At 39.8% G+C, this 20,693-nt stretch overlaps 1 protein-coding gene across 1 annotated transcript in view; it reads left to right on the forward strand.

Moving 5' to 3' along the window:
* oxct1a (3-oxoacid CoA transferase 1a) overlaps window positions 1–20,296 on the forward strand; it is a 35,907-nt gene extending 15,611 nt beyond the window's left edge. Inside the window, exons 8-17 of the mRNA XM_058635280.1 lie at window positions 2,906–3,013; window positions 3,306–3,420; window positions 3,905–3,999; window positions 4,628–4,676; window positions 4,983–5,055; window positions 6,596–6,671; window positions 11,381–11,470; window positions 12,290–12,370; window positions 19,469–19,570; window positions 19,668–20,296. Of these exons, the coding sequence (XP_058491263.1) occupies window positions 2,906–3,013; window positions 3,306–3,420; window positions 3,905–3,999; window positions 4,628–4,676; window positions 4,983–5,055; window positions 6,596–6,671; window positions 11,381–11,470; window positions 12,290–12,370; window positions 19,469–19,570; window positions 19,668–19,703 (825 nt within the window). The 3' untranslated portion in view covers window positions 19,704–20,296. The remainder of the gene's footprint in view (window positions 1–2,905; window positions 3,014–3,305; window positions 3,421–3,904; window positions 4,000–4,627; window positions 4,677–4,982; window positions 5,056–6,595; window positions 6,672–11,380; window positions 11,471–12,289; window positions 12,371–19,468; window positions 19,571–19,667) is intronic.
* Window positions 20,297–20,693: the final 397 nt, after the last annotated feature.

Raw genomic sequence — 20,693 nt, forward strand, 5'->3', positions numbered from 1 at the left:
AATGTTTCACTCTCATACACATTTGACCTTTGAAAATCGGAAGACAATCATCTGAAAGCATAAACAACATCTTTCTCTCACACACACACTTTTGTGTCACAGTCAGTCAAAATCTTGGTCGACCATTAAAACATCCAGGATGTTTTTTTTTTTATCATTCTCAGCAGGCAGAATAACTTTACCCTCCAGCTGTGTGCAACGCCACGTCACTGCTGCTGTGACGCACCTGCTGTACGTGCGCGAGACGAAACTGCGAACGCGCTCTCTCATCTATCGCAGAAATCAGCTGTCATTAACAGGTCAGGTCTACGTCAGTATCTTGCAGCAGCTCTGTACTAGTTTTTGTTCACGGACAGAGTCATGTCCACACGAATCCCCAATGTGAGAGCCCTTGCTGTCAGAATAGATAAATAAATAAAGGAAATACACAGCTGTGGTACACCACTTTTGTCATTGCTATTTTTAGAATTGTGCTCTGGGTGCCTGATCGGTACTGTAAATGTAGAAGTTTGATTGTCATTTTTTGCATCCGGCAAACGTTTGCATGTACGCATGGCGTAGTTCCAGCCTTGTTTAGAAGCTGCAGTGGGGACACTATGTCCAAGAGTACGGTTACCGGTTTATTCAAGGAATCTGGTCGCATAGTGCACCAATCACTTTGAGATTAACGTGATATGACAAAGCTTGTAGCTTAAAAAAGCACACGCTCTGGGAAAAAAACAACAACAAATAATAATAATAAAAAAAAATGCTTGTGTCCCCAGAGGGCACTTTGAATCCCTCTGTCCTCCTGCCAGCTCACTTCATGCCTCGCTCTGATGTCATTGATTTGAAAATGCCTGTCCCTGTGCGCTTACTTCCAAACACCTGCTCATATACATGCGTGTGTGTGCGTGTCTAGCTATTGTCTATGTGTGTTTTTAATGTTTTATTTTAATGCTTGATCTTCCCCTGACAGTAGAATCTCTTATCCGAACCACATCTAAGCGCTGGGTGCAGCCAGGACACATCACCCCTAGATGAAAGGGAACCGAGGCTTTTTATGTGTACAGACCATTTAAATTGTATGAGCTTTCTATTGTGCCCTGATTTTAGTTTTGGAAGTCTAATTGGAAACTGAATGATGAGCCGAATGCATGGTTTGTTTGCGTGTGTGTGTGATATCAACAAATGAGAAATGGACAAACCCCATCTGAGGTGGGATTGCTTTTGTTGGTGGGTTTCAGGAGGGTCTCTGTTTGACACATGTTGGTTTTAGAGAGACAAAATAAGTGGTTGATGATCGCACATATTTGTAGAGCCCCCTTCCCCCCCCCACACACACACTCTTCCCTACTTTATTACGGTTTTGTAATGTGATGAGTGCAGTCTTGCTTGATGAACACGTCTATGGAAATCATCATTCTCACAAAAGACGGATTAAGCCCCCAGAGAAAGATGTGGGTGGATGTGTGGGACTGCTGTAGCTTATCAGTTCTCTTGTGCTACCAATCTCATCCTGCAGTGCCTCGTGTTTTACTGCGAAGCATCAGAAATGTACCATAACCCGAACGGGGGGAACCAGAGACGGAGTCTAAAACCATGTGACAGTCCTGATTGGCCCTAGCCCATTGTAGACCAAAAAACGTGTGTATCCATGACAACACCAAGATGGGAGCCACTCTTAGCCATTGACTCCCCTCAGTCAGTATTAAGTGCTGACGGATGAAGTGGCGATAAGGAGACGTTCAATTCAATTTGCCCTGAATGGCTGCATGTAAATGGAATAAGAAGGTTACAGTTACACTGGAGTGCACGGGCAGGTTTTTAAAGCGGGGGCAAGCATTATGTTGTCATGGGTAAGTCTCCTTGTTGTCATCAGGGATGCGATGATAGCTTGGTTGTTCTCTCCTCTCGATTTCGTGTGCTTTTCGCCACCAAAGAATCTTTAAGAGGAGGAAAGTATCCTCCTATTAAGTCCTCTTTTTGACAGTGGAAATCCAGCTCTCTGTGTGAGCTGTTACATCTCAGTTCAGTTCAATTCTCATGTTGACTCAAAAGCTCAGGAACTGCTGTGTTAAAAAGTAAAGCCGCCTGTAAATATGTATGAATTATAGTCGCGATACACACCAGCTTGAACAAATAAGTCCAAACTATTCAGAGTGGGATTTCCATCTCAGTCGTGTTAGTCTGAAATCACCCTTTTATGTACACTCACTCACCTTCTGTTATAAAACACTTTCCACACAGGGGATACACTTCTGTCTCGGAGACAGAAATGTGATTGTTATGAGGGCGAATTAATATAATTTAAGTGTCCTGCGTTGGAGCAGCTCTATTGAGAATGTCGGAATGAGCTGTGCTGAAATACAAACTCAGAAAGTCCCGAGGCAGACCTGGTGGAATAGAGCTATAAATAATAACAGGTAGCAGAGCGTCGGTTTACTGGATGGCTGAGTCGGTCGTCTTAAGTGTGCTTGAACCTCTGTGTTTTACTTGTCCAGAGTTCTGCCAACACCAAAACAATCTTCTACACACCACAATATTCTCCATCACCTTTAATCCAAGGATCGAGCTCCGTCCCTGGGGGCTTGCATCATCAGACGATCCTCTTCTGTTTTCAGTCAACCAAGCTGGCTTTGGGGCGAGCAATAAAATAAATGTAACATCTTCTCCCACAAATATTCACACCTTCTTAACTAAGAAAGACATAACAGTTGCAAAGATGTTAAACCTATGAAATTACATTGTTTTAACACTTAGCTTTCAATAGTCTACACATGTCCAATATTTCTTACAATCAGAAGTGATAACATACAATTCTAGACAATGAATCACGTTGCTGCATGGTTTCCTTTTCTTTATACTTTATTCCCAAAAGGGTTGTGAGGCACTTTATTCATTATCGCTCTGTCTCTCTGTGTAGGTGGAGGAGGTGGTGGATGTTGGGACCTTTGCAGCCGAGGACATCCACATACCCAGCATCTACGTCCACAGGGTCGTCCAAGGAGGCAGCTACGAAAAGAGGATCGAGGTAAACTTGTCGGGGCATACGTGAGCGGAGAGATTATATATAGAAGGTGTGGAAAAAGCGTTGTGTTTTCTGGATGTGGCTATTATTTTAAATGAACCGATTAGTAGAATTTTTAATAGAGTTATGATGAATCATTGAACAAGTGATGGTGAAAGGGAGTTAAACCATTTCTGGCTAACGTTTCCATCACTTATGGACCACAATATTAGCACATGTTGATGTGTCTGTACTAGGCCAGAAATAAACTGAAGGTGCCGTTTCCCTTTTCTCATATTTATCTGTGCGCTTCCAGAAACGCACGGTGAAAAAAAGTCAGGAACAGAAGCCCAAACCAAAGAAGGACTCTGATATCGTTCGGGAGAGGATCATTCGCCGAGCGGCTTTGGAGTTCAACGATGGGATGTATGGTATCCTTTGCAAAGAATGAAGCAAATAAACAAACACAATTGTCTCAATTTTTTTTTTGCTCAGTGTGCATCAGCGAAATTATATCCTCGCACATAAAAAACTGAAACAGCTGTTTTCAGAAGCCTCAAAGTAGAGAAAGCTGTGCCACAGCTTTCCTTCTTTTTGTTTGTGCCAGTTGATTGCATTACTAAATTATGCACAGACTGTTTTTTCTGTCTTTTCTTTTCTGCATGTGGCTAATCTGTGATTAAACAGTCCATTTGTGTACTTATTCACATTCTACTATTATTCAACATGAGGTTTTCATTATATTAGAAATGTCGGGATAGAAAATTCCAGTGGCTTTGTGTTTTGAGGTTTTAACAACAGTACTGTTGGGTCCAAAATGTGTCGCGAGGATACTGTGCAATGTGATTTTTTTTTTTTTTTTTTTTTTAATAATTACAAATGGAATAGTTACTGTCTTTAACAAAAGCTACTAAGCTAATCTTGGTATTGGTATCCCCATGTTGGCCAGCAACTTCATAAAACCTGACATCACTGTGCACCTTCAAAGTGAAAATGGGATTTTGGGACTGGTAAGAAACATACTCGGAGCTTTCTTTCCCCCCCCTTTGGGTTTCAGTGCTTGGTGAAAAAGATAGCATGCAGCATATTTTCCATCTTGACAGTCATTTTAGGCAGCAGAAGACTATTTTAAACTGAGTTGTGCTCTGAGCATGTGCCAAGATCAACAGCAATTCATTTGAGCAGTTTTGCTGCTGGTTGGAGCCCTCATTTGAAATGTGCTAAGTTTGTTATGCAATACTTAATATTGCCAACAATTTTTTCTTTTTTCTTTCTCGCAATCCTTTTCTGGCTGAGACCTTAACAAAGGTGGCAGCTGCTGGTGCAATTGAATATCTAATCAGTTGTGTTTATGGTGTAAAATATAAGCACCCTAACTAATGCCTTATTAGTCGAAGTTTCTTGTAATTCAGTTGTGCCAGCTCTCCTCTCCTCTCCTCTCCTCTCCTCTCCCAGAAGATGTGCTGCCTTTGTTGAACGCAGAGAAAAATCAATGTCTCATCTAAGCTCTAAGCTGAGATGTGTGCTGTCTGTCTCCCCCTTTGACAGATCATAGCAGTTCAGACTGAGTGACACGTATGAATCTATCGTGTGTGTGGCTGCTCACCTGTGTGTTTGTATTCATTTCTCTGTGTATAGGGGCCGTACCCCGCTGAAGATGAGGTGGATGCAGACCTGATTAACGCCGGTGAGTGTTTCACACCCACACTGAGGGATGTGTTTTTAGCAGATCAAAAAACGGTGTAAAACATTGTTAATGAAGACACGCATAGATTAATGTATATGACAATGTTATATCTAATTTAAAGTAAGATGAAACATCTGCTTTCCGTTACACATCATTCCTTTTCCATTCATCTGTGCATTTATTTTCTTATATGTTCTTGTTGTCATTTCATTCATCGTTTTATGATTATGTGCTGTATATAGTTGTGTGTGTTGTTGACAATGATAGTGCTGTGCGATATGATATGTCAACTGTTATGTTTAATAGGAAAGGAAACTGTCACGGTGCTCCCTGGGGCTGCCTATTTCTCCAGTGATGAATCTTTTGCCATGATCCGAGGGTAAAGCCATAAACCATAATCTCCGTAAAACACATTTGCTGACCAAATGTTAGATATTTGGGACATTTACAGTGAATGACGTGTTGACCGCTCAATAGTATTTAATTATTTGAAGTGTCATGAATCACCTTTGATCAAAAATAACACATTGAAAATGTTCTCCAATCCATTAGGCAGGATTTGACTGCAGGATAATGTTTGTAACATGTGGTATTCATAAATGGCTAGTGTCATTAACGCAACTACACACCAACCTTGTTAATATTCCCAAGATCCCCGGTTGTTATTGATTTGCCAGCTGTCTGAAATTGCCCACCCGCACTACCTGCAGCACCAGTCCTGTTAGTCCGACCTGTGGAAATCCAATATCACTCATAAATACTAGTGCCGTCCAGTCACACTGGCTCACCTCATTGTGGGAACCAAGACTTGGTTTTGAGTTTAGGCTTTTAGTTTGGGTGAATTAGGTTAGTCTAAAAATGTTTGAATGTGTGCACACCGCACATGCCAACTGTGCATGCTTCCTGTAACACTTACAGGACGCTACAATGACGGAGACAGTAAAAATGGAAAGATGCTTGAGGTTATGCATGGTACCCACCCACAAGTCAGCACTCCTGCTGAGAAATTACAGCTACTGGAATTGACTGTGAGATCGAGCACGCATGCAAAGATGCTGGTCCATGTAAACATGAACCATGGCCTCGTATGTCATGCATGCAGAAATAAAAAGCACCTCTCCATGGCTGCGCAGTAAGAATAACCTGGCTCTAATTAAATGTATCACTCATTATTTTGGGTACCTCACTTTTTTTTTTTAAAAAGGATCACAAAGTAATATAGAGTCTAACTAACAATCTCTCCAGTAGGGATACAGGGAAAAAATCAAATTGCACTGTTGAAGCATGTTCATTTGAAAAGCAAGGCACGTTTTTTTATATGTAGCACATTTCAGAAAATAACAGCAGCAGCATTAAAGTGTTGAAAGGGCAGCTAAATATAGCAGAGCATTTGCTGTCCCATTCACTTTAGATGAATGTTGGCCTGACTGACATGATTCATTTTGGATTCGGTTTTCATTCAGATTTGGTTTAAGGGGGAAAAGAAAATCACAATTTTCAATACTAAAGAATCGCAGTAAATTGGAATCGCAACACAGAATGACATCAACGTTTGTTGTTCTAGCTCTGTCGCTTCTAAAATACCTTATATAGCAATCGAAGAAATACCCAAAATGTGCTGTTTTAGTGAGCAGTGCGGTGTTTGGTTTTTCAGTTAGTCGTCTCTAACACAAGTTCAGCTTTATAAGTTCAGTCTATAAAGTTGCAGAGATGCACAGATTGCTATTATTGAAAACACATGAGTTATTAGAATCTGCTCTGACGAGGAACAACAACAAGCGCACAATTGCAACAGTCGAGTGTTACTATGTCTTTTTGTCAAATGAGACATTGGAGTAAATGTAGACTTAACATGTGCATTTATGTTTGATGTTTGAACTTGTTAGTCCATGAGTTGAAGTGTCTTCTGTCCTCTTCAGTGGTCACATCAACCTCACGATGCTGGGAGCCATGCAGGTGTCAAAACATGGAGACCTAGCCAACTGGATGATCCCTGTAAGTTTAATTTAATCTAATGGCAATGTGTGTGTATATACTGTGTATATATATATATATATATGTATATAGTGATTTGATTTGTTATGGATTGAACTTTCCCCATTTATCATTTTGTCTGTAGTATAAAACGCAATATTTTATCAAGGTTTATAAATGGATTCAGTCATATACTGGATATGTTACGTAATGATTAAACCTTTTGATTCCCCTTACATTCCCTGGTTAATATTTTAAGTTCATTATTCAGTGCAGTAAAACAGCTACTCCTAATGGCTTCTTTTATTTTATACTTTGCAATGTTTGGGCGGAAACTGATTCACAGAAACGTGGCCGTTGTTGTTGTTGTTGTTATTCACACACACTTGGATATTCTTGTCGGGGGATCTACATTATATTAGGTGGCAGACGTTAATGCTTGATGTTTCATCAGGGCAAGTGGTCTTAAGACCACGGCGGTCACAGCCATCCTCAATAATTACTAAGGTCAAGAACCCATTAAAAGGCTGTTCACAATGCCGCAGTGGAATGTGACAGCGCAGACCCACGGAGCTCCACCCTCACCTGCACTTCAATTTTCATTATCCCCTCTTTTGAAAGCATGGATGGAGGGAATTACGTTCCCCACCTTCTGCGATAATGAAAATGAGGCACTATCTAAAGATTGGTATGTAGCATGAAATTGGAAATGTTTTACGTGGGAGTCTGGAATGCGGTCCTCTCCCCATGATTATGTTGATTTTGAACACTTTTAATATTCAAAATGCAGATGAACGTTTTCCAGTTGAGGGCTCTGAAATGCTTTTATATCACCACCACCAAACAATAGATGCAGAGAAAAAGGCTAATAGAATAAAGACATTTTGGATGTGGTTGGTAGACGTCAAAGCCGTCCTAAATGTGCGGGTGCTCTGTAATTCACAGAAGATATAGACACTGATGCGTGGACCTGTGTAAGAGTATGGTGTGTTTTTATAGTCGCTCATACATAACCTCATGTTTCTGGTCTTTCATCACATTTACCTGGAAACGGCTGACAGCTTGTCAGCGGTTGAAAACGTCCTATTTAGTGTTTGAAGACACACAACCCTCTGACTGTCACAGTGATTTTCTTCCTCATTTATCCATGTGTAAGACCAGCGCTCACCATTTTGGCTGCATTTATATGGGGAAATAAACATTACAGCACCTTTACAGGTTTTTGCAGTGCACATTTTCCAGGGTTTCTGCGTTCCAGTTCAGTGTCATTTGATTCTCATTTGTCACTTTTGAGAGAAAGAGAGAGAGAGAAAACAATTTTGGTAGCTTCTCATGGTAACATTGTATTCCTCATTTGTACAGTGATGTTTTACAATTACTTTGAGCACTTTGTCAATTGTCTTGCTGTCAGTCCCTTCTCACCGTGTGATTCTTTTCATTAGTTGTCTGGGTAACGAAGGATTGCAGCCGTCTGTAGCTATGTTATTAAAAAAAAAAGAAAAGAAAATAAAGCGAGCCGTTTGTCTCAGACAACGGAGATTGTCAGAGAATTCGAGGGAGCCAGTGGGTAAGTGGGAACTCTTGTACTGTGAAGGGGGTCATTTTCTGTGGTGTTTGTGCCACTGACTGGAAAGTGAACACTTGCACAACAAATGAGGAGCTGGTGTTCTGTTGTCATGGTAACACAACAAAAAATACAAGCGACCCCTAAGCTTCTTGCCACTGCATCATATTTAGGAAGACACCGATCCCTCTTTATTTCATAGACACCATTAGCTTCGGATTCCTTTTGACTTGTAAAGGTTGAAGAGTAAATGGACTTTTCTTTTTTTTTTTTCTTCATGCACACTTTTGTACGCCGAGGTTGCTTTTGAAACATGTTATGTTGTTGTGTCATGATAGGTGCCATTTCAGTAGAGCTTCGACTGAAGAAGTCTTGTGTTATCTGTGTTTTGCACCACTGACGCTGCCTCCTGCGGGTCCTGCACATTATCTCACACTTTAAAAGCCATTACGTGAATGGCTTTCCCCCGACTTACATCTCCTCTAACGCCTATGTAATTAACATAATGTGTAGGCTATTGTATGTGTGCTGCTGGCAAAGATTAATTCCCAAAACACAGTTCAATAAGCCAGTTAAAATGTAAAATGGCCGTTTTGAGTGGGGAAGAAATGTACATGGAGGAACGAACACAAGGTTTTCTCATTACTGGCTATAATGTAAAGCAGTGATACAAATAGTGTTCTTACTAATGGAATAACATGTCACATTGGTATATAATTCAATCTTTTCTTATGTGTTCTGCAACCTAATACAACAGTGATGAGTGTGTGATGTTGACGCAGTGTATTTTCATGTTTTTACACAAAAGACACTATTCACATTCAGGTGTCATAAGATTGTAGTGACATAGTTCATAGTGGCGAAGAAATGAAAAACCTGTCAGACCAGTAAGGTTAATATCATCAAAGCTGTGTTAATTAAATGTAAATTAAATTAAATTAAATTACACTGCTGTTAATTCATTGTGACTGCTTCAATCAGTTTCATTCCCCGCATTCCCCGCACACTTAAAGTGTGATTCCAGTTCCATGTCAGTCGTCAGTGAAACAAGATCGTCTTGTACTTTTCTTCAAATGTTTATTTTACTGTATTGACCCCTTTTTAGTAAGCATGACTGGACTAGTAATTAAGTGTGTGTGATCTCTGAGATTTCCCTTTGATAACATGCAGTCTTGTTGGTAGGTGGAGTAAATCTGCAGCAGACTGACTCAGGCGGCTTTAAAACCTATCGATTTGATTCCCACCACCGAGCACTCTGAAAGTGCGTCACCAACGATCACACGGAAAACAATACCGTGCCGTTTTTGAGGATCACTGTGAGAGTTACCGTGTGGGCAGAGAGACTGTGTTTGAAGGATAAAAGTCCAACTTTTATTTCAAATAATGAAGCTTTGTAGGTGTTTGCTGAGGTGTTATCGTAACAGACAACTCAATCTTTAACTAAAAGACAGTACAGTGAATTATATGAAATTAAATGCAGCCTCTCAGTCTATGCTTTCCCCTACTTCCTCTCCTCCACCACCTCCTCTCTCCCAGCCGTCCTTCCGCTCTCAGTTGATATCTTCTCCACCCAGCTGGCCTCCCCAGAGGCAGGCACTATCCTTATGATGCAACACAGTTGGCATATATCCTCTGGTTATCGAGCAGAAAGTAAAGCAGGCTCTTCACATGATTGATGAGCAAATGGGATTTTAATTTGGTTACTCAACCGTCACCCGTTGGCCATATCTGCATGTCTGCTTTATTTAGAAGCTGTGTTATTGGGAACTTTGAGGGACATGAAGACAATTTTTCATTCGGCTGTCGGGGTTAGTTTTCTTTGTTTTTTTGCAGTGACAATTTTTTCACATTTGTTAAACAATTATTTTTGAATTTATATTTAAAAAAAATCCATATGCTCAGTCGTAATTTGGAATCCTGTCTGCAACAGCTTGCATCAGGACTGTATCACTGAATGGAGCATGCATGCACAAACCATCTTACAGTATGCTACCTCATTGTTTACATATGTCTGTGAGAGGGTGTGTGATGATGTGAGAGTGGGTGGGAGAGGAGGTTGGTGAGCTTATGTCCGCATGTATTATATGTCTGAACATATTGCATTTATATTTTATAGTTGATTTATGTATGCACCTTGAGGACTGCCAACTAGCAATTCTTTTCGTAATCGATTAATCTGTTGATTATTCTCTCTACATAGACACTAAATTCACCAGAAAATGTATTATATAGTGCCACTGCGTTCAAGTAGGGCTGAGCAATTTTGAATTATGATCTCATTGCGTTTATTTTGACAGAAATTGGGAATAATTTTTCTCATTTTAATTTGAAAAAACACATTTAAAATGACTACTGTGTGATATCTGTGCAGATCTGTCAGTCTGCAGAATAAGATGCATATAGATCAAGAAAATAATTAACCTAAAATTATTTTGACACGCATTTTGGCTTTAATATTGCGCCTCCCGCGATTCCAAATATGCACTAGGCTGTATTACGATTTCGATTAATTGTTCAGCTCCACCACCAAGTACAAGCTCAGCATGCTCCCTTTAAAATAATTAGTTTTTCTCATCATCATTCCTACTCTTAAGATGTTTGGTTCACCCGATTACAATAAAGCTTATTTTTTCCATTAACTTCCAGTTGTATCTGTCTGAACAGATAGGTTATGGTAAAAAATGTTTTGCAGGTTCTGAGGTATCTTTAAATTGACATTGCTGCCCAATGCATAGGCAACAAATGAATTTTTAGCCTGTGTTGCTCACAGCATAGAAAATTCCATGCAACACATGTTGCCGGAAGCATGTTGCTCTCCGTGCTGCTGTGTAATCAGCAGAAAACGCTGCCAACAGTCGTCATTGGAGCTCCTCTGTAGCAAACTTCATTCCACCCGAAAACTGATCCTCATTAAAGCTTGTGTTAAGCTGTGGATTGTTCTAATGAACACTTGTTTATGTTCCCCTGTGGTGTAAACCACATGGTTTACATTTATTAGCCTTGCAATCCTTGAAAACCCTACTTCTATACATCAGTGATACTGCTGCAATGAGCCACAGCAATTTGGGATAGAGATTCCACAATCTGCCATCTAGAGAAAGAACATTTTTTTATATGGTTTAGTTGTGTCACACATTTGACTCCTGTTTCTATCATTTATTCTCAGGGCAAGATGGTGAAGGGAATGGGAGGAGCCATGGATTTGGTGGCTAGTGCTGGAACAAAGGTGGTGGTCACCATGGAGCACTCAGCTAAGGTATGTATACGTGTGTGTGTGTGTGTGTGTGCGTGCCGTGGCTGCTCTCACTAGTGCTGCTTATCACCTCAAAGTCTCGTTCCCTCACATAGAAATTCAGCTCAAATGAAATCATCCATTTCCTTTTCCCATTCTAATACCTTCAGCAGCACCCTGTATCTTCTTCTTCCTGTGCTAATGACTATGAGTGTTATGACTGATTAAAGATAATTCTCTTAATGGATTGCCGTAATGCCTTTTTTTTACCCGATTGTGCTATCCTCATCCAAATTGCTCGTCTTTAGCTAATTTAAATTGAATTCTATACTTGGGGGTTGGTGTTTTGGGGAACTGTTGATCACTTGGACCCGAAGCTGCAGGGCTTCTGGCTATGGACACAGGCTGTTCAGCTGAACGGGTTTACTTTTGATACGACTGATATGATGCAAACATAACATTCTGCATGCTCTGGGGTACGCTGTGTTTTTACTAATGGGAGCCTGTCTGGCACCCATTCATAGCCCAGATGGTGCAGCAGGTGAGCATAAATTTACTGCCCTACAGCCTGTGTTCATTCATGATGGATGAGGGTGGTTGATACATGATGTGTTCTTCTCACACAGTTTTGAGGCATTTGGATTTATGCTTCTTTTTTTTTCTTTCCTAACTGGTGTGGAAAAACCGAGATAAACTGCAACCTGTGTATCCTCTGTGGATAGGATGAATGTTCAACCACAGATGCATTAAAGTTTAAATTGCTTCTCCTAAAAACGTTTGACGTGCTTAACTGTGTAGCTGAGCTCCAGCCCTTTTTTTTAACCAAGTACCATTTTCTTTCAGGGAGGGAAAAACAAGATATTGGACAAATGCAGCCTGCCTTTAACAGGGAAACAGTGTGTGGATCGCATCATCACAGAAAAGGTGTGTTCATTTTCCTATTTTATACCTGCAAAAACATCTCCATCGTCCTAAATTTAAATAGAGGTGGGTTACACATGAATGGATGAGCCATTTGCCATAAACTTGGGCTGTTTACCCGTTGTTATAACATAAACGTTATGAGTAAGGTTTGGCTTAGTCTGCATGCTGCTTTCTTAAAAAATATTTGATTTATTAGCAAATCAATGGATATGATAATATTATTAAACTAGATATTAAAATAATGAAGCTTACTTAGGAAACATACCTTTAATAAACAGTGGTTCAGAAACTGATACCTGATTATTTCCCAGGTTATCATGTTGGTCACGTCTAAATAGTCCTTGTAAGACTGTAAGACTTTTTTTCTGGGGTTTCGAGACTCAAACATTTATTTCGCTGTTGTCATTGCAAAGAAAAACAATTCCTCACCTCGCAGGCAGCCGTGATTGACTGCAACCAAACATTTAATAAGTTAACTTTGGCAGTTGGTGTGTTTGCATTCCCACTTTATCATAGCCTGGCAGCTGCTTGAGTGTGTGAGCAACGAGGAAAAGCACACAGACACAGTGAGTCCAATGAAACACAAGTCACACATATTGCATCTTTACTTTTCAAACCCCACCACACACTCACACAAACACACACACACACACATGCACACAAGCACAAACTAATGCATTGATGTGATGCAACAGAATGAGACTGTTAGATGGAAATCACATTATTTCGGTTAACACAAATTGAATCTATTGACTTCTGTAAGGAGGATGCTTATTGATTTTTTATTGACGTCTTTATTTTTGCTTTGGGTTGGGTTTCCCCTTTAATGTATTTTTTAAATGTTTCATATGAAACCATTCATATTTCTTATTCGTTGATATCTCCAGTAACCAAATTAGTAGTTAAGCATTGGTGCCTCACTTTTTTTTTTAATTCATTTTTATGTATTTTTAGTTTTCTCTACATGAATAAAATTGACCAGACTCAGTTTGAGAATGTGTGTGAAGTTTGGAGTGCCCATGCATAAAAGCTTCTTCTTGAATGAAGTCTTCGAAAACTGTCACTCAGGACGCAGAGAGTGATGAAGGAAACCTTAGAAAGGATTCATGAATCTGAAACTGAATTGCCAAACATTCTGAGAATCAGTTTGAATGTTTTTTTTTAAAATAATTAAAAACAAGTTCTCTGATTTTTCAGCATCTTAAGTCTAAATATTTCCTGTTTTTTGTTGTTGTTTTCTTATCAATCGATGAATCATATTCGTTAATGGTCATAACAAGACATGTTAAGGACATCGTCATCTTGAGGTTGTGGGAAACACTTATCTACAGTGCCTAATAAAAAAAAAAAAGCTAAGCAAAGCTACATCTTCATTTGTGCATGAACATCTGTGTTTCGTGTTATACATTTCATTAGCTGCCTCGAGTTTAATTTAATTTTCCAAACCTACAGTAGGTCAAGATGACACATGGTGCGATTAAAGAAATGTATTAGCCATTCACATCAACACAATATGTTGTACTTGGCAGCACATATGGCGACGGGGGGGGGGAAAAAACACTTTAAGAAATGGGTGTGAATCATTCATACTTGATTGAGATCATCTTTCCGGTCAAATGGGTTTTAAGTGATAAATATTCCAGTTATTGGAACAGTCCACCCCCACCACCACCACCACCACAGAATCCCCCCCACCGCCACCACCACCATCTTTTCTCTTCTGCTCCACTGACTTCTGTTTTGATTGCACAACATTACTCAGCAAGCAGATTTCTGTCAACATTTATAAAGGTTAAAGCCCATTCTAATGACCCGCTAACACTGTTAACACATCTTCATTTCATCGCTTCCTCTCACTCATTATCTAATATTACTCCATTCACATCGAGTGCCCAGCACTTTTTAATTACTTACTTCAACTATTTCATAATTATGACCTTGTTTTTTTCCAGTTCCTTCCATCGTTATCAAAACATCGTTACCTTTCTCTGTCCTTACTTCATTGCTTTCTGGCTCTTCTGCTACAGTCTTCTTATTTATTTGTTGCTCTATGAATCAAACTGAGAATGGCCCTGGCATTTGGAATGCACTCTTCCTTTGACAATGCCAGCCTCTTTGTAATTCCGACAGTGAAAACCCAGAGCTTTTTTAAAATACTGACACATGACTGTCAGCTTGTCAGCCTCTGAGATATTGCCACAGTACGGTTACTCACTGGCAATGTTAATAAGCCAACATTTTGTCAGCTCCCGACACGTTCACCTTTTGTGCTGCATATTTGGTTTCACTGAACAACCAAATAAAAATGAAGCAAAAAAAAAAAAAGCATCAAAACTAGGCAAAGTATCCCCACATTTTTGACCAAACTGCATCTCATTTACACTCATTAGCAAATACTGCTATGAATTACTTTATACTGCCTTACAAATCATCCAGCAAAAATTAGGGGGAAAAAATGGGTAAAACTTTATTCCAGTAGTCCATTGTTGACTCTACTAGTAATCAACAAGTATTCAGTATCATGTCAACAGATAATTAGTTGAAACTTCTTCTGTTGTTCACGTTAATTAAGGGAATTTAGCTTTGTATTACTAGAACAGGGCTCGTATTTTTTCGCGCATAGTATCGCCTCGGCTCGTCTGGAACCTCGCCATAGCAAGTACTAAAAATAGTACCAGGTACCAGGTACTATCGCCAGTGGAAATGCAAAATAACTGTGCCGTGTCGAGTCGAGTCGAGCTAGTGGAAGCACGCCATCAGATGGTCCTGACACACACTTACAGATGCAAGTGTGTTATCTCCACTTATAGTCTTTCAATTGTCAAACATAGAATAGTCGACTGTCAACAAATACGCAACTAATTGTCAGCTTGACAAATAACATATTGTCAACAGATAATCAACTAAAAATGTGTCACACTTGTAATCATATGTTGACATGATCCTTTTTATGTTACAGGCTAATAAGATGCTGACATAATGGACTGAGAAGTAGTTAAATGCTGGTAATAACACAGCAAAAAATAGTTCAGGGCTAGAAACACTCAAAGCACAACTGGCAGTTAGTTAATTGTGTGTCAATTATCCGTTGAATACATTTTAGCTGATGATCTGTTTACATGACGCTGAATGCCTGTAGATTACTTATAGAGAGTCAACGATGGACGATCAAAAAGTTAAAAATGCTGTGGGGGAAAATGAGCACATCCATGAGGTCAGACTGTGGACATTGCTGTAGCCCATCAAGTGTTGGCTCAGGTGATTTTCACTTGTCTCAAACACTCAACTTAAATTGCCTCAGGGATTCTTTCTCCACACTTATCCCCATTTATATTGTCCGTGAGTGAGCTTTGCCAGGGCAAAATTATAGGGCACTTATGTCAACCAAAAGGTTTTTTTTTTAATAGCACACTTAATGGCACTGACAAATGTAAAATAGCACAGAATTTCACCTTTTTTTTTTTCCTTTGGCAACTTTGTTTAAAGTTACTTATTCAGAGTCGATGACCTTTACCTGCAGGATAACAAGAACTTTAGTTAGAAATTGAACAACGGAAAAAGTATTTGCCAGTATTGTTACCATTACTTTGTTGTGTGTGTATGATTCTGAGAGTATTCCTAATTATTAACTGGATCCATTTTCTTCTCAACACATACAATAAAAGCAATATATAAATGTCAAATTTCTGATAGCATTATCTCTGAAAACAGAACAAACGTACATCTGTGTGTGTGTGTGTGTCATCAGTGTGTTCTACTTTAACATCCCTCTCCATAGCAACAATAAAACAGCTATCTGTGATGGGCAATAAATACGGATCAATAAACGCATCCATTTACAAGTCACTGCTCCCACTGTGAGGATATTACCAGGGCGATTGTATCCCACGTGACTGTTTATCATCCCACAGGATGAGGTGGTAAGATGAAATCAGACGTAGTCACCAGTTAGTAACGCAGCTGGAGACGATGTTTCAGCCAAAACCAATTAGGGCCTGGTATGTGATGTCAGCTGCAACCTTTTTTTATTCAGCAAACAACAGTTTGTTTATTTTTAATGCAACAACCTAATTGTGGGTGTGTATTTTTTTTCCCCTTTGTTAGCCGACAATTGTACAAATGTAAAATGTGCTTTCAACGGCAGAAAATGTGAGACTATAAAGGTGATGGCAAATATAATGCGTTTAATAAGGCTGATGATGTTTTATTCTCCACAGGTTGCTGTTCTTTTTTTTTAATCAGGATATCTGTGCCAGTATGTTCATAAAATGAAGTCTGAATTTGCCAAATTTGTACACACACAGCATCCTCCTGTGCCTACAATAGCCTGTAATGATGGTAATTCGAGTGTCAAATGTTGCTGCTGTGATTTAGTTTGTAGGGAATAATGTCTTTCTAGATTTTTTTTATATGGTGGGGAGCATTATATACATTATCTTATTTAAGTAAATCTGCGTTGACGCACTAAGCCTTCTAGTATTTCTCAATTAGGTAAGTTTTTCCTGTTTAAAAGTAGTCAAACATATAATAATAAATTGCCCATCATTCACAGATGAAGCAGCATGACTCCTGAATTATTCCACTTCCATGAGGGGCTCGGAGAACTGTTATTTGTGGCATTTCCTATCATGAAAGCTATTCCAGTGACAGCTTTTGTGATTCATGCAACCTAATTGAAGTTCTTTTATTGTCCTACTGTGAGTTTTTGTCAGGAAGCATCTCAACATTGAGCCCTTGTAATTGCTGCGAAGCATTGACACAATACTGGCTTTTGAGTCCTTTTTCTTGTTGGAGGGTCAAAATGTTAATTTCGTTTCCCCGTTTTGTCAAAAGCGTTTCCGTCTGGTGAACGGTCCCGGCGTATTTCTGTTGCGCGACATTCAGCTCACGCCTGACGGGACGACATATGGTTGAAGACTGGCAGCTTTCTTAATGACTAAACTTGTGTCTGTCTTGTGATGAGTGGTGACGTAAATGAGCAAAGGTGAATCAGTGGTCTCGGAATTAAAAAACAAGCTGCGTTGTAAACGGAGCCATCTTTTCTCAGTGAAGGGTTTCTAGTTAATTGCTTTTAGGCGTGTTTACCAGACGGTTTTGTGTCAAGGTGAGAATAGGTCGAACTGAGCTTACACTGACGTAACACAGTAGCCGCCATATCCATACACTGTTGCCGCACCTACATTAATCACCTGTGGCACATTTTTGACGTATCATTCAATTCCCCCTAATTGCTTGTGGCAAGTGTCACAATTAGAGATGGATGTTAGTGTCTGTGTTATCCATAGACCCTTGTTCCTCGTGACATTCCATCTGTCTCGCTATATTGGAGTGAGATATCTGCCTCCTGCCCCGTCACTGTGTGTGAGGTTCTAATGAGCTGAGAGTCCTGACAGGCTCTGCCTGGATGTGACTGTGGCTCGGCCTGTCAGTCCCTGCTGAGAGAAGCCACAGCCTGGCTGAGTGTGCTGTGCCTGTCCTTAAAAAAGTCTTCTTTTTTCTTCTTCTTTTTTTTTTGGCATTGTGCACATGATTGTGGATAATGATTCTAATTCGGGCTCAGTTTTGAAGGGTTTTAAGCTGGCCAGTATTTGGGCTTCACCTATCTGTTTGCAGTATCAGATAAGTGTGTCTTAGAATCATTTTCATAAAATATATCTGGTATAAAAAAAAAAATCTCATTCCCAAAACAAAGTTTCTAAAACTAGTAAAAAATGTGTTAGTGAAAAGTAAAAGTGCCACTTTTATTATCCTGTGCTGTCGACAGTTGGACGTAGGTTTTAACGTCATCAGATCGAATCACCGATTTGCATTTAGCTTTGTATTGTATTACTAGAATAGGGGTAGTAGTTTTGAAAAATTGTGCTTCCCAACCTCAGTTTCCCCTGCGTCAAGAAATATCTTTGTTACGTGGGTTAGGGTTAGGGTTTTCTTTGTTACGTGACACTTGGTCTTGTTAGCGAAAATGACGGACACTGTTTACATTCTGGGAATGAGGTCCCGTCCCCCTACAAGTCGGTCTAAAAAGTATGGAATTAGCGTTGCAATTTCAAGGCTCGGAACAAGTGTCACTGGTGGGCACGTAACTAAGAAAATAATGAAGATATTTCTGAACTCAGGGGAAATATTCAAAAATACTACCCCTATTCTAGTAATATAAAGCTAAATGCAAGTCGGTGAAGTTACCCTTCAAGATGGATGTTAATACCAGTTCGGTGTGGGGTTGTAGTGGGATCATTTTGTACTTAACAGCTATTCTTGTCTTTACACAAAGTGTGTTGGGGGGGAAATCCACTACATTCAAACGAAACTGGTCATTCTTTAAATTTAAGGTAATTATTGGTGACTGGGTGCCACTCTGGCCCAGGAGCACAGTGCTCTTACAAGCTAGTGCACTATTTGTAAAGCAGGACTGAAAAGTAAAAACCTCTCACGGGTAATTTGCTCAAACAGACTCAATAAAGTAAGAATAGATGTACAGGACAGCTCTGGCCACCAAACAAGGTTATTGCACCAGCTCAAGGCTGGGAGAGCAGAAGAGCATGACTGAAGAGAGATTGAATTAGGCTTTTCAGCGTAGGTCGCCCTTTAATGTCAGTATTAGCAGAAACTATCCTTAAAATGGCTTATTCTCTGCAGATGATATGTCAAAAACACACATTACCTTGGAGTTTTTTTTTTTTGCTGTGGTGAAAAACGGTTTTTAAAATTGTACTGCAGCATGAGTCGCAATTGTATCAATTTTGCTCTGCTATTAAATCATCTTGGGAGAAAGGAAACGCGGATTGGCCGAAATTCAATTCTGCGAAAATAAACATTGACCTTTTGCACGGTCCTCTTGCACTTGTGCTACGTTGATGAGCACCTGCAAGATCTCAGAGCCGGCAGGGTTTATGGGGCAGCGTAAACAACGGGTCTGTTCATGAAATGTAGCTCATCGACCGCTCTTCTTAGGTTGTTCTGTTTTTGCTCACTTGGAGAACATTGGCTCTCACATTCTTGTCTGTGACAAGAACAAAATAATCCTTCTTAGTCTTGTCATGCCCACTCTTAAACTTTTCTTTCTTTCCCACCCTCCTTCTCCTCCTTCGTTCCTACCAGGCTGTGTTTGACGTGGACACGACAAAAGGCCTGACTCTCATAGAAGTGTGGGAGGGCCTCACTCCTGAGGATATCAAGGCGTGCACCGGCACAGATTTTGAGGTGTGTAATTTAACAGTTTCCCGGGATTATATTTTAATTTTTAATTTTGAGGACTGATAGTATAATCTGGACCTGTTTCTTTTCTCTTCTTTTTTAGGTGTCCCCCAATCTGAGAACCATGCAGCAAATATAGAGGAGCTTGCGAAGGATCTGTGATGTGTTTTGGTTTGTGTCAGTTCATTTCTCAGAGGACAATAAAGTAGCCTGTAATGGACAAATAAGCTTATGAATCACAAATACTTCCGTTTATATCCCTGATAATCAGCAGACTGATACTAAGTGGATTGTTTTTTGAAGATGGTCTGATCTAAGGAATGATTAAGTAAATCGACATTGCTGTTTATTAACGATGCCAAGGTTATGCAATGCATCAATCATTTCATCACGTTTACTAACTGAAACCAAAGTCAAAACCAATCTGTGCTGTAGGTCTGGTCTTTTCACATTCGTCAGCTGTTTCTTGAGTAATCCTCTGAATGTAAGATTAGGCGTGTATGTATGTATGACTACATTGTGGTCCTTACCTCTGCCACAATGGCAAAGTGATGAACAACATCGAACTGTCTGGTATGTCGGTTGTTAACTTGGTAGGCACGTCATCCATCTCAGCCAGAAAATGTGAAGCCTTAAGTTTTCTAACCGAGACATATGCCGTCTCCCTGCCTTTGTGTAAAATATAAATACCATGTTGTGTGCTGAGACCAACAAGACAAATTGTGTTCCTTCTTTTGTCTCAATCTTTTTTGTCTGTGTTTAAAAAAAAAAAGAAGAAGAAAAGAACAATAAGCGCCAAGTCTTCCTTGTTCAGAATATTCAGCTTATGAAATCACGGTTCATATGGAGGAAAATGATTTGAGGAGGAATGTCTTCTGACACTCTACAGGTTGGAGCGTTCTATATATGGATGGTGGCCTGAACGTTGACATTCATGATGTGAGTGCTCCACACATGTAAAAGAGGGCCTGCCATTACCCGAGGGCTGTTGAATAACTGGAGAATTCAGCCAGTGGGCTTTTGGGTTCAGGAAGATCAACTGAGTCATCGAGCAGAAAAATGGACCAAAGTGACAAGAGCAGTTGCCGGCGGCTTTTGATGTTAATCCAGCACATTTGTTAATGAGTCA

The sequence above is a fragment of the Solea solea genome, chromosome 8 (assembly GCF_958295425.1).
Source record: "Solea solea chromosome 8, fSolSol10.1, whole genome shotgun sequence".
Classification (NCBI taxonomy): Eukaryota; Metazoa; Chordata; class Actinopteri; order Pleuronectiformes; family Soleidae; genus Solea; species Solea solea.